The sequence below is a fragment of the Melozone crissalis genome, unplaced genomic scaffold (assembly GCF_028551555.1).
Source record: "Melozone crissalis strain CALT ecotype California unplaced genomic scaffold, PUWL_Pcris_2 ptg000034l_1, whole genome shotgun sequence".
Classification (NCBI taxonomy): domain Eukaryota; kingdom Metazoa; phylum Chordata; class Aves; order Passeriformes; family Passerellidae; genus Melozone; species Melozone crissalis.
In genome coordinates, this window is record NW_026535812.1 from 1,724,564 (window position 1) to 1,736,990 (window position 12,427).

The following is a 12,427-nucleotide window of genomic DNA, read 5'->3' on the forward strand; positions in this document are numbered from 1 at the left end:
GATTCTGAGGTGACACCGTGTTTGTACACTGCCTCTCCTGCTCTACCACCCCCATGGCTGAGGCAAAGCTCCTGAGTCATCCTCACAAAGACTGAACATTTCCGGCAAACCTGCAGGCCATCTGTTGTGTGGGCAGGCAAGAGAATATCGGGTGGGAAAACCAGTCACACACCAGTGTTTGGATCTGTCCCCACAGCCAGTTCTCTTAAATGACATTTTAACTATTGTCTAAATTCTTTTTCTGTAAAAAATTTTAACAAATGGCAGCCTTGCTGTTAAATGATTCCTTAAAATGAGCCCAGTCCTCAAAGTCACTTTATGAATATAGAAATCCCATCCATATTATAAAATTTCATTTATTTTACTGTCTGAGAAACTTTCATCAAAAACCAGCAGTTCCCTATTGGAAAAAAAGCTTGAATTGCCTTTTCTCTGGGGCTCAGGTGAAAGCGTGGCCTGGCCACATTCCTGCCATGGCAGGTATTATCAGTGCTGGCACGTGGTGGCACACAGCAGCTGCCACTTGATACAATGCACAGAATGTGCCCCAGGTCCAGCAATGTCTCCCTGTGTTATGTCTTGTTCAGTGTAAAGTCTGTAACCACTCCTGACAGTCACACAGCTCCCTTCTCTGCTTCTATCATTCCACTCCTCAAAATTAGAATTCCTTTCCATTCCTAGCCTATATTCCTATCAGTACCCTGTGGATTAATATTCACAGCAAAATAAAAATATCAGGCCAGTCTAGCAGCACCTGGTTCCATACATATACTAGCTGTAAGCACAAACCTTGCCCCATCTGTACTCAGTTTATAATTTCAAAAGTATCTAAAAGAGATAAGTAGTTCTAAGGACTATGTTGTGTCCTTGGATGGCAAGTTTTGCTAAAAATTCTGGTGACACAAGAAGGTGAGTTGCTAATCTGCAGAACCACCACAAATGCAGCACTGTTTACAACAAAAATGGGAAAAAACTCAAGAACACTTCATTTGAGAAAGATCTAATCTACTGATGAGCAGATTATAACCATACAATATGTTTGTTAAGGGTATGGAAGACTGACAGTCTCTGGCCCTTAGCTTCACGCAGACCCCTGAAAAACATCCCTGTCTGCAAAGGGAGACTTATTAGTGGGCAAGGTCATTTGCACAGTGGCATAAATAGAAAAGAGGTGGCTGAATCTACCCAGAGTTGAAAATGGAAGGGTGTTCTTACCCCACGCAGAGAGAAACACTGTCCTTTTTAGTTTGTGCTGCTTGGGAAGCCTTTAGAGATGACCAGAGAGCAGTCACACTGCTGTGAGCAGCAAGAGCCAAAGAAATGTTGTGTTCCCTGTATCCTTCGGTTCAATTGTGAGCTGCTCCTTAATTCTCTGTCCTGGCCCTTGTCTCCTCTTTGTGTTCCCCCAACTCCAAAGGGGCCTTCTCAGAGGCCAAGGCTGGGCAGAGTCCAGCCAATCTGTCAGATCTGGCAGGGCACACGACAGAGAATTTACCCAAGTTTCATACTGCTACAACAAATTCCTCTCAGCAGCTGGAGGCCAGAGGATTTCTCAGCTGGCACAGAGTCAGAGCTCTGTACAGACAGTGCCTGCTCTGGCCTAAAGCCCCGTGTGACAGCAAACCTGAACCAGCACCATCGTGTGACAGCCAAACCTGAACCCTCACCATCACTGCGTGCTCCATCAGCTGTTTCTGGTTTGCAGCAAAGGTGTCTCTTACCCTCTTACAGGGCAGATTCTGGCTCTCCCTAGGCTATGTGAGTGTGGCTGAAGGGTTTTCAAATGCTTGAGGTGCAGCACAGACCCTGTAATCCCTCTCTTGAGAAATCTGCATGTGGAGAATGCCTTGGCTTCAGCTCTTGCTCTGCCATGGCACAGTTTGGCCAGAGACAAACTGCACCTTCTGAAGAAACATTTCATGTTTGGAAGAAGGAGGACCATCCTTTTGGTGCACTTAGGAGCACCAGCACAGCACTGTGGCCTTTCCTTTGTGCTTGAGAGCACACCACACTGTGCACCTGCAGGACAGGCACATCTGCGCTGTGATTTCACGCTGCAGACCCCGGCTCTCTAGTGTGACCCCAAGCATAAGTGACAGACCCTGAATCCCTCAGCCTCCTCTGCTGTTAAGTGTCCCTCTGTGAAAAGGGAGCAGATTGAATTGTTTCACATTTAATTTCCCCCTTCCCCTAAGCACTCACCTTCTCCATGCAGGGTGTCACTGGTGGTTCCTGGCTGTCACCGCTGCATCCCGGGCCACTGCCTCTAGGAGAGGGGACAGAGCAGTGCCTGCAGCCAGGCCATGGCAGGGGCTCTCTGCACAGTTCCAGGGCCCTGGGCTGCACTGCTTGGCCTCCTCAGGCTGCAGAGGGTCAGACAGACAGACAGCCGTGCTGTGTGAGCCCTGTGAGAAGGTACCAGCTATGCCTGGGCAGACAGAGTTAAAGAGAGGTAAAAATGTTGGTCTGCTAAGAGATGTCTCAGGGCCAGAGTCACTTGGACTGAGAGCAAAGTCCTTTAAATAGGAGAGTGCTTGATTATTCAGCTGGGCATATTCAAAATTGATCTTGCTTTGAGTAACCTCATCCAGGATTTTTGCTCTGCTTTTCTGATCTTCAGAGCAAATTTGCTCCCCATTTTGCTTTAAATGATAAAGATTGCTAGATTGGAAACTTGTGTCATAGTTGTATTGGTTTGTGCTAGGAATACTGGGATATTCTGGAATTTGAGCAAGGCAGCTGCATTCATTCTGCAACAATAACTTGTTTTTGTACTGAGACATCTTTTGAATGATACTGTTCATTTCATTCCCAATGTATTTGTCTTCCAGGTGCTTGTTTTCATAGCTGATTTTTAATGATGCCACCTGTGTTACACAGTGCTCCAAGAGCTGCACTATGTTAGTGCTGCTCTCTGTTGGTGTGGGGCTCATGTAGCTCTGGAAGTGATTGAGGGTTAGAGGCTGCAGTGGTTTGTCACAGGAAACAGAGAGAGAGTGATACACTGGTTTATTTCTGTCTTCCCTCTCAGGGGGATCTCGGAGTGAGGTCGCAGCAGTCTTGTAGGAGTAACATGATTCTACTTCGTGATTATCATCTAATGAAGGATTTTCAGAGCTCTGGGAGCCACTCTCTCTGTTCAGCTTTTCTGGCAGAGGGTTTTTGTCTCTGGATGTCTCACATCCCAGGGAAATTGCTACCTTCTGATTCTCAGTTGAAGATGTCTGCAGATTGTCTCTGTTAGCCTGTGATTGTGGTGCATAACTTGATGAGCTGGTGGTTTCCACAGTCCCAGGCACGGTAGATAAGTCCTTGTGGTGACTCCCTTCTCTTCCTTGGCAATCCAGATCAGATGTGCTCAGGCAGGAGTCCAGGCTGTGGTCTCTTCCAGCAATGTCTACAGAAGAGGCCTGGGTTGAATGTTTGCTTTCCTCCAAAGGCACACATGGGTTAAATGTATTGGATTCACCCTTGCCTGGTGTCTCCTGCTGAGCTCCTGTGCTCCCTTTCTGCTCTGGAGTGTGACTGGGCAGGATCAATGCATCATTCGATTTTTCTGGCTGTGACTGAGGACTCTGAAGAGAGTCAGGGGAGGAGATGAGTCCCGAGTGCTTTCGTAGCCAGTTTATTATGCCCATGGTCAGGGAAAGCTCAGTATCACACAGCTTTAGCAAGCATTCTTTACCTTTCCATGTGCTGTGGAAAAAACCCTGGCTAATGATGTCTAGAGTTGGTTGGGAAGCCATGTTCTCCTCAGCTCCAACATGAAAGCTGTAAATGGACAAAGGGATTTCAATGGCTTGCTCTGAAACACTTTCAGAGGCACACAAGTCATCATCAAGGATAGGGCTTACTTTGACTTCATTTGGGTCATAGAAGAGCTCATAAAGGGCATCTCCACTGTAGCTGTCTCTTGGAAATCTACCTGGGACACCAGGGGTCTGGGCTTCCTTCAGTTCATCATCTTGCCCAGGAGAGAATGAGTCATAGTAGCCCTCATCACTCGTGGATGTGGATTCCTGGTTTTCACTTTTCGGTGTTTCTGTTTCTGTGGAGCTGGCTTTGGAATTGTCACCTTCTTTATCAGGTGACACCTGGGGCTCTGTGACCAGTACAGCAGCCTGATTTCTGTCCTTTTCTGTGTCAGAACCAGGGATCTTCAGTAACTTCTTTTCAAACAGAGCACTCTGATGCAGCCTTACTGATTTGTTGATGTTGTCCCAAAACTTTGCAAATTCCACTGTCTCATTCTGGCCAGGAGAGGCCAGCTGCTCCACCCCACCCTGGAAGGAGCCCATGCCAGGGCTGTCTTTGTGCTTGCTTCGCCTCAGCAGAAGGTCTTTGCTGTTCTCCAGCTCCAGGTGAGCAGAGCTCTCGTCAGCAAAGATTTCCCCACAGCCAGTGAGGGAGTCAAAGCTCTTCAGGGAGGCAACATCTTCACACAGGGCATTGCAGTAGTCGTAGGAGGAGTCAGACTGCAGTTCACTGTCTGAGCAGTCCTGTGACAAGCAATCAGCTGCACAAGCTTCTCCAGTTTTGAAAAGATACTTTGCAAGACGTCCAGACAATTCACTCTTGCAGCCTGGAGAGGACAGGTTCTTGTCCTTCTCCACCAGAAATGAGAGGCTGTCTGGTTTATTTTTTCTTATGTGAAATATATCTCTGAGCCCTTTCTTAGATCTCTTGAGGGAAATCCTCTTCCTGGGGATGGTTTTTGCGACAGCCGGTACAAAAGGCATCTGTGGCACAAAGTTCCTGTAATCAATCATCTGACTGCTGCAGGCAGACTGGCTGGGGCTGACCACACACTCCTTCTTGCTGCTGGAGCTGGACACCCCTGAAAAGCTGATGCTATTGACGAGTCGGGCCTTGCCCTTTCCAGCCAAACCCTCCTCACAAGCCCTGCTGCTGCTGGGGCTGCAGCTCTCTGCTTTGTCTGCCCCAGCAACGCACTCGTGGGTTTTACTCTTCCTTACAAGCTTGTAGGAGGAGCCAGATGATTTCTCCAGGTTGTGACCACCAGCTCCACTCCTTGCTGCTCTGGTAGAAAATCTGTAGCTCTTGTGTGTGGCCAAACACGCCAGCTGGACTTCAGCCACACTTTGGTTTCCCTCCAGAGCTGCCTTTTTGTCTTTGCCCATCTCATCTTTGTTGGTGGGAGCTGTATGCACTGGTGGCACTTTCTCATGTTGCACACTGGATTTTATGAAGGTCTTTCCTCTCTTGAGCTCCATACTGCTTCCTCACATCTGTTTCTGTAAAGAAAACAGCAGAACACAACTATTGTGAGGTTGCTGGGTAGCACTTGTAAATTTTGAAAGCAACTGGAGAACAAAGGAAGGGTTATTAACCATTATAAAATTGAGCTTCTCTGCCATCAGACATTTCCATCATTGAGTCATGGTACTGCATGAGAAACAGACTGAGTGAAACGAAAGCTGTGTCGGCTGGAAGATTCAACAGGGAGAAAACAGTGTACATTATGGGTTGGGAGTTGGGGCTCACAGAACATTTTGTCTTTTAGAAATATACATTTGCATTGAGGATTATGACTTCAGGATGGCTTTTAACAAGGTAAAGGTCCTGTTCTGAAGATAGAAAAGGCATCGGTGAAAAGCAATGTCTGAGAAAGTTCAACATGCAAATGTGTGTATCAGGTAGGCAGCAGTTCATGGATCTGTACCTTAGAGGAGGACAAAAATCTTATGTTGGGAAATCTCCTAAGAAAACAGATCAAACTTTCAACAAACAATGCTCACTTTATATTACAATAATCCTTATCTGTGAATAGAAAATCCATAAACCTTGGTACTACCCTGGAAGCATGCAGAGACTGAATTACTGATTTTGCTTCCCTCTGAGCATAATATATAATTTTCTACACTGCTACTTTTATTGTCAAAAATCAAAAAGGCCCCATTGAAAATCATTGTAAGTCATGGAAAAAGTGTCATCTCCAATTTACAAAGACCAGAGTAGCACACAGAGGCATTGCCATATTGAGTCTGCACTGTGCATTGATTAGCTATTTCTAAAAATACTCTAGTATCTGTATCAATGCCAGTTCCAGGCTCTGCCTGCATAATTTAGTATTGAACCTGTTCTATATTTTCATAAATCTAATTATTCATTAATTATTTTAGCCATGTCACTGTCAGTTTTCTGACAGTTCTTTCATGGAAAGATCTGATCCTTTCCTGTCATGCATCAACTCAAATATTGAGTAACTCAATGGACTTCCATAAAGGTGGGTCAGGGATGAAGTAAGCACTACCTAAAAGCTGTTGGACCAATCAGATTTTTACTTGGTGGGAAACAGGACAGTAACTCCAAGTCCTGTTCTTGAAAGAACGTGATTGAATCTCTCCCGAATGAAACCTCATTTAATGATTTGTCTTGTTTTGAATTGGTTAGACATAACTAAACAATTGGAGACACTGAACAGGAGATCTGAAATTCAGTGCCCAGCCTAGGCTTTGTACTAAAATAGAACTTCAAGCAGTCTTCAGGCTATTTTGAACTATAACAGCTGTCAGTAGCCTCTAGAAGCTTTCCAGTTGCCAGCCTTGCTGGAACAGCCACACTCTGCCCATCCCCTCACAAGATGCAGCACTGTGTGTTTGGGAGCACTTCAGCAGGCAGATCAGTGACAGCCCCTTCCTTCTAGAAGCTGCAAACTAACAGGTGATTAGCAATGTTTACAAATAAATGTAGGTCAGAGACAGAAGGCAGAGAACATGAGGGCAAAGTGTGAATATTTGACATGCAGTGAAACATGGTGGGTAGTGATAGATGGGTGTCTATCAGTGTGATTGAGATGCTGGCACATTCATCTGCACTTGGCACTCCATGTGAGTGGTGCAGAACAGCCTTAATGAAAGCCAGTAAACATTTTACTAGCCTGTCAGGTATCTGGAGTTCACTGATGCTGCGGGAAACTTGTTTTGCATATTTAGAAATAGGTCACTGGGACACGATTACACTCCTCTTCTGAAGAGCAAGGTGTGATCGACAAGCAATGCAGCATGCAGAACTCCAGCAGGGTTGTGAAAACAACAAGAAAAAGCTGATGCAAGACCAGTTATTAATATCCCAGAAAGAGAGTGTCTGACACCTCAGTCCTTTGCAAGCGCAGAAATAGGTACAGTGTCCCTGTGTCCCTGCTGAGAAGCTCCTCAGAGGTCTGTGACACTGGCAAGGGCCAGCCTTACAACAATGGGATGTGGGACCCTTTGAAGTCCTGCAGCTGTTTCTGCCCATTCTGAGCATTAAGCAAAGGTCATTTTGTAGGATATTGCATACCTGGGAACTTTTGTGCAGATGCATTAAAAAGGCTTTTAGGGATGGGTTTATTTACTGTCAAGTATGAAACGTATTAAAGCTAAGAATTTAGGATGACACTGGATAATCTTTGGAATAAAGTAATGTTTGGTCTGAATTGTATCTCATTGAAAGAAACACAATAGATGACCAGTTTGATAACTGGGTCTAGAAACTTCAAGGCTTGTTCTCATGTCTTTTTTTCTTTTTTAATAGATTAGATGAACAGTTTTATCTTGAAAGCCAAAATGGCCCAAGTAACATATTTAATGAGAATATCTCTAGTATAATAATGTAAGATACACTGGTGGTAGCTGATGCTGCCTTTTCCATTTTTTCTGATGAGGAAAAGTGTTAGGTGTTGTTTTGGTTTTGTGGGGATTTTGTGGTTTGGTTTGTTAGATTTGTTGGTTTTTTTAATCTGCTATATATATATAAAATCACCAAATTTTTATTCTAATTATTTAATATTACTATTTATTCCCATATATTCTATTTCTAATACTCCCCCACGATTCATGCCAGACTTAGTATCTAGTTCATTGGGTCATCCCGCTTATTCTAAGACTGTCATATCTTTGTAAAACTTCCCCATTAAAAATGTTCTTTAAAATGAACAAAAGAAAGGGAGGACCTGCTCAGTCAACTCTTGGAGAGCTCCTCAGGACAGACTACCAGAGTCTGCAGATTTTTTAAAACATTCACCTTAGATGCTGTTTTGTAACTTCCCATACTCTGCATTCCTCTTCATATTCATGTGATGTAAACTATCAATGAACTTCTTTCCAAAAATAGATCAGAAACATTTATGTGATGATTCTCTCATCCTATATCTATTAGTACTTTTAGCCCTTTTCATTGCAATGGATTATACCATGATACCAGGGTTTTTTGGGTCTCTGCAGGGACACAAGTTCTATCTCTAACTCCAGAAGCTGTACCAGTGAATTTAGAAACAGATTAAAGTGCTGTAAGGGAAAGTTACCCTCCAGTGGTTACATAAAGCTAAATCAAAATTCTATGAAAAATTATTACAGGCATTTAAAACATAGTACATTTTTCTGGCATTTCTTGACCCATGCCCTCAGCTACACCAGTGCCTGTCTCTGTTCCTTTTCAATTACTCTTCTCTTGGACTTGCAGGATATCACTTCTGCCTCTGGGATAAAAGATATATGAGGGCCTGATTTCCATCTTTGCAAAGGAAATACAATTTTCAATTAAAAGTCACTGTAAAGAACAGAAATTTGTGGAAACTAGCAGTCAGTGTACTGAGAGTCTCAATGTTTTCTTCATTAATAAAAAAATGGTTTTATACTATCTGCAAAATTGCTTATGGAATGTGTTTAAATAGAGGAGATCCTCAAATCTCACACTGGGCTACAGTTTAGTTGTCTTTCCAACAAGATTGGGTGCAGCAGCAGCATTGAGGCTTCCCATCCACAGTAAACTACTTTTTAATCTGGCTGGATCAGACCAGCTGCTCACTTTTAGGATTTCACAGGTGTCTAAGCAGGCAATCAGACCCAGATTTGAGGCTGATACTATAATGGGAGTAAGGTTTTCCTTTGTATTTGGATAATATTGCTCATAAAATGCAGAATTACTTCATGCTCAAACATATACCAGCTGGGCAGGGTGTGTCACAGCCTTTTCCTAAAACCAGGAGGTTTTACTGAGTCTGTGATTCATCTAAAAGTAAACTAAAGTTTTAGAATGGAAAGATGAACACTTTCCTGTGGGCTGAGGAGATTTGATTTTAGGACAACCAAAGCAATTGCCTGAGGATCTGGGTTATGAGGACCTGAGCAAACTGAGTTAGGTAACTGCTCTGGTTAATAAGAGCCATATTCAGATGGCCTAAATCCCCCCTAAGCCCAGGCCAACATACAAAGGCCAAAGAGGGGTGCAGTGGAGCCAGACATTCATTGGGAAAATGGGTAGAGGCAGGATTCAAACCCTGCAGGTGTTGCCTCTGCCATGTCAGCCAAAGAGAAATGTCACATTTGCCCATGCCCATGGCCCCAGCACTTTCTGCCAGCCACCATCAAGTTTCCCCTGTGATGGAATGTGAGAGAGCCTTGCTCTGGGTTTTTGGCTGGGTCAAAGCTGTTGTATCTTTCTAGCTTATAACCCAGTAGAAAGGTTTGTTTATGCTATATTCAAAGAAAAGGTAAAACATCAGTCCCCTTGCATGTAATTCTAGGAATACCATCCTACTGGGAAAGTAGGAGTAACTGTTTCAGTGAGGTTGCATGGATAGAAATAACACCATTACAAGGAGGAAATTCAGATAAAATCTCCAGCTTTGGCAAGTTTGGCTCAAATATAATTTTTCTCAAGTAGGAAAAAATGTAATTGAGGTTCATTGATTTCAAAATCTTATCAGTGATCCAGCTTGGACCTCTCTTGCTTGCTTGTTGATGTGTAATTTATATATAATCATCTCTCTTGGAGATAGAAATAGGTAAAATTCAGAATATAGTGGTTTTGAAGGGGAGATAGGAGTGTTCTTTCTTCATATTTATATCATTCACAATTGGCAGGTTGTGGAGATGGTGCCTTGCTAAGCAGAGTTCTGCATGTCACTTGGCACCTGAATTTCACCTTCCTCCAAGCATTTTCCTCTTATTAAATGAAAAAAGTTGATAAACACTGAATAGTCTTTCCAGATTTTTAATGCAAAAATAAGGAAAAACCTCTCTTTGTACTGCTTTTGTGGTTTTGGATACAAGTTTGGAATGAGTCCAAAATCCCTTTTCCACAAGTGGCTTCATATCAATCAGATTTAAGATGCTGAATATCAGAGGCACCTTTGAAAATGTTACCCCGCTTTTCCATCAGAAATCAGAGCATAATTAAATTTCCTGAAAGCATCTCTCTGGTTTGTGTATATGGACATGCATCAAGATTCAAATCCATGCATTTTAAGATGAAAATTTAAAAAAACATTTCTTGATAAATCATGTAATGGGAAAGGGGAAAAGAACAGCACACTCTGGGAGGCTCTCCTGATTGTCAGCCTCAGGAGGATTTTTACTGGCCACCAGTTGGAAGTCCTAAAATGCAAAAAGCAAGCAAGCATGAGGTGGTGAAAGCCACAGCTACTTTTAAAGTCAGTGAACAACACTGATTTTAATCTTTAGTATCTAATCAATTAGCAGTGCATAAGGAACAGCTGGTGCTCCCTGCAAAGCATGTGGTGGGGGAGATTTTTGGAATAAGACTGTTTATTTACAGGCAACAATATTAACTCTCTATCTGAGAAGATGAAAGTTAATGATGGGAATACTTACTAATAATCATGAACATATATTCCGTTCTGTTAATTTGATTTTTAATTGCACAGCAGAATACGGCTTCCTTGCCAGAGGGTAGTGATATTCTCACTGCAGTTATTGTAACACCGTTTCTAGTGAGCAAATAAACATAACAGTTCTTCTGGTAAAAAGCAAAGAGGATTTTAAAGCAGAGCTCATCTTCTCCCTTAAACTGATTACCCTGCTCCCATCTCATCTCCATGAGAAAGCAGCAAAGAACAGGGTGGAAAGGGTGGAGGATGTAATCAGGGACAGTTGTGATTCAGGGAACAGCAGAATGTTTATTTTTAAAGGCGCCTGTGTGACACACAAACCTGCATTGAGATCGTGCCTCTCCTTAGCAGTACTCCTCTCATCACCCTTAGTGCCTGGATCTTATCACTCCCCTAAATCATTTGTCTCTCTTGGGTAACCCAGGATGCCTAAATATCTGCATATACATTTAGGTCAGGCAATGGCTTACTCATGAAGAATCAGCAAAAACCACATTGGTGTGCTTTTAATTCAACCCTCATTCCACTGAGCACATAAAGTAAAATCTTACACTCCCCAGCAGAATACTAGAAAGATGTGCAGTTAAATGCTTAATCTTATTAGCAGTGTGCTATAGGGAAGTCTGAACCTTCCTTTAAGCCCTGACAACTGTTTTGTGGAGCTCAGGATTTTTCATAGTAAAATTAACCACGTTTCTACTCCCAGCACACTGTCCTGCTGCGTGCTGACAGGAGGGATCCCTGGGGGCAGAGCAGCACCCACAGCATCTCTCACCATCCCTCAGCCCCAGGTGGGGCACCCAGTGCTTTCCAGCCCCATCTGGGCACCCACAGCATCCCCCATCCCCAGCTGGGCAGCCACAGCATCCCCCAGCCCCATCTGGGCACCCACAGCATCCCCCAGCCACACATGGGGTGTGGGCAGGGCAGAAGGAGGCTGAGCCCATGACAAAAGGAGGCTCCTTCTCTGACAAAATCTCTGCACCCCTCTCTCAGTTTTCTTCTGTACCTGAGGCTGAAAGAAACGGAACTGGCTCAAAATGTTCCAATTACATCATGTAAAAGGGCAGCTCCAACTCCTGCGCGGGGAGCTTTCCAGTCATCACTGCACTGCTAAGAAAAGGCAGCAGAGCAGAAATTTCCACTGCATACCTGAGAAGGAAACAGCGTTTTTTTCTTGCCCTGACCAGCAGCCTGTTGGTACCAGACAGCAAAGTGTTAACACTGACAGTGTTGGCTGTCCTCAGTAATTTATTGCTTTAAAAGGAGATAGAATGTGCATTTTTATAAATACAGGCACAGACTTGCCAGATGTATGGAAAAAGAAGTAAAAAGCAATGCTTCAAAAACAAGAAGTCATCCCAAAATAATACTCACTCAGAGTCACTGTGTCACAGCAAAAGAAATGCCATAGCACCAGAGCAAACGAGGCAGATCACAAAAATGCTACTCACCATGTTTTGTCAGTGAGCAGGAATCCTCTGTCTCCTAGCCTTGCTCCTGAAGCTGCTCTTTATGCAGAGGCTCCTGTGATGCTTTTCAGATTCGGAGGGGCTGGACCACTGCTGCTCTCCAGTGTTACTCTCCACCCCCTGTCTTTTCCTCCTCCTTCTTCCTCCATCCCCACCCCCTCATTCCTCCAGCTTGTAGCTTTTTCGTACCTCACATAGATTCTAAGCTTCCACATAGAGCTCGAAATAGGAAAGATGCTTATTTCAGCCATCTGCTTGGTGCCATGGAAATGCCTCCTTTGCTTTAGGAATAAAAGCAAGGAGGTAAGCCTGGGAGTTTCTG

The 12,427-nt window shown here is 43.8% G+C and overlaps 1 protein-coding gene across 2 annotated transcripts in view; it reads right to left on the reverse strand.

The window, feature by feature from the left end:
• Positions 1 to 12,175, reverse strand: part of AMER3 (APC membrane recruitment protein 3) — a 37,733-nt gene extending 25,558 nt beyond the window's left edge. The window contains exons 1-2 of one of the 2 annotated variants that reach the window (XM_054282766.1): positions 12,088 to 12,175; positions 2,203 to 5,255 (exon numbers count right to left, since the gene is read on the reverse strand). In XM_054282766.1, the coding sequence (XP_054138741.1) occupies positions 2,220 to 5,234 (3,015 nt within the window). In that variant the 5' untranslated portion in view covers positions 5,235 to 5,255; positions 12,088 to 12,175 and the 3' untranslated portion in view covers positions 2,203 to 2,219. Of the gene's footprint in view, positions 1 to 2,202; positions 5,281 to 12,087 lie in introns of both variants that reach the window. The other variant, XM_054282767.1, reaches the window with a different exon arrangement.
• Positions 12,176 to 12,427: the final 252 nt, after the last annotated feature.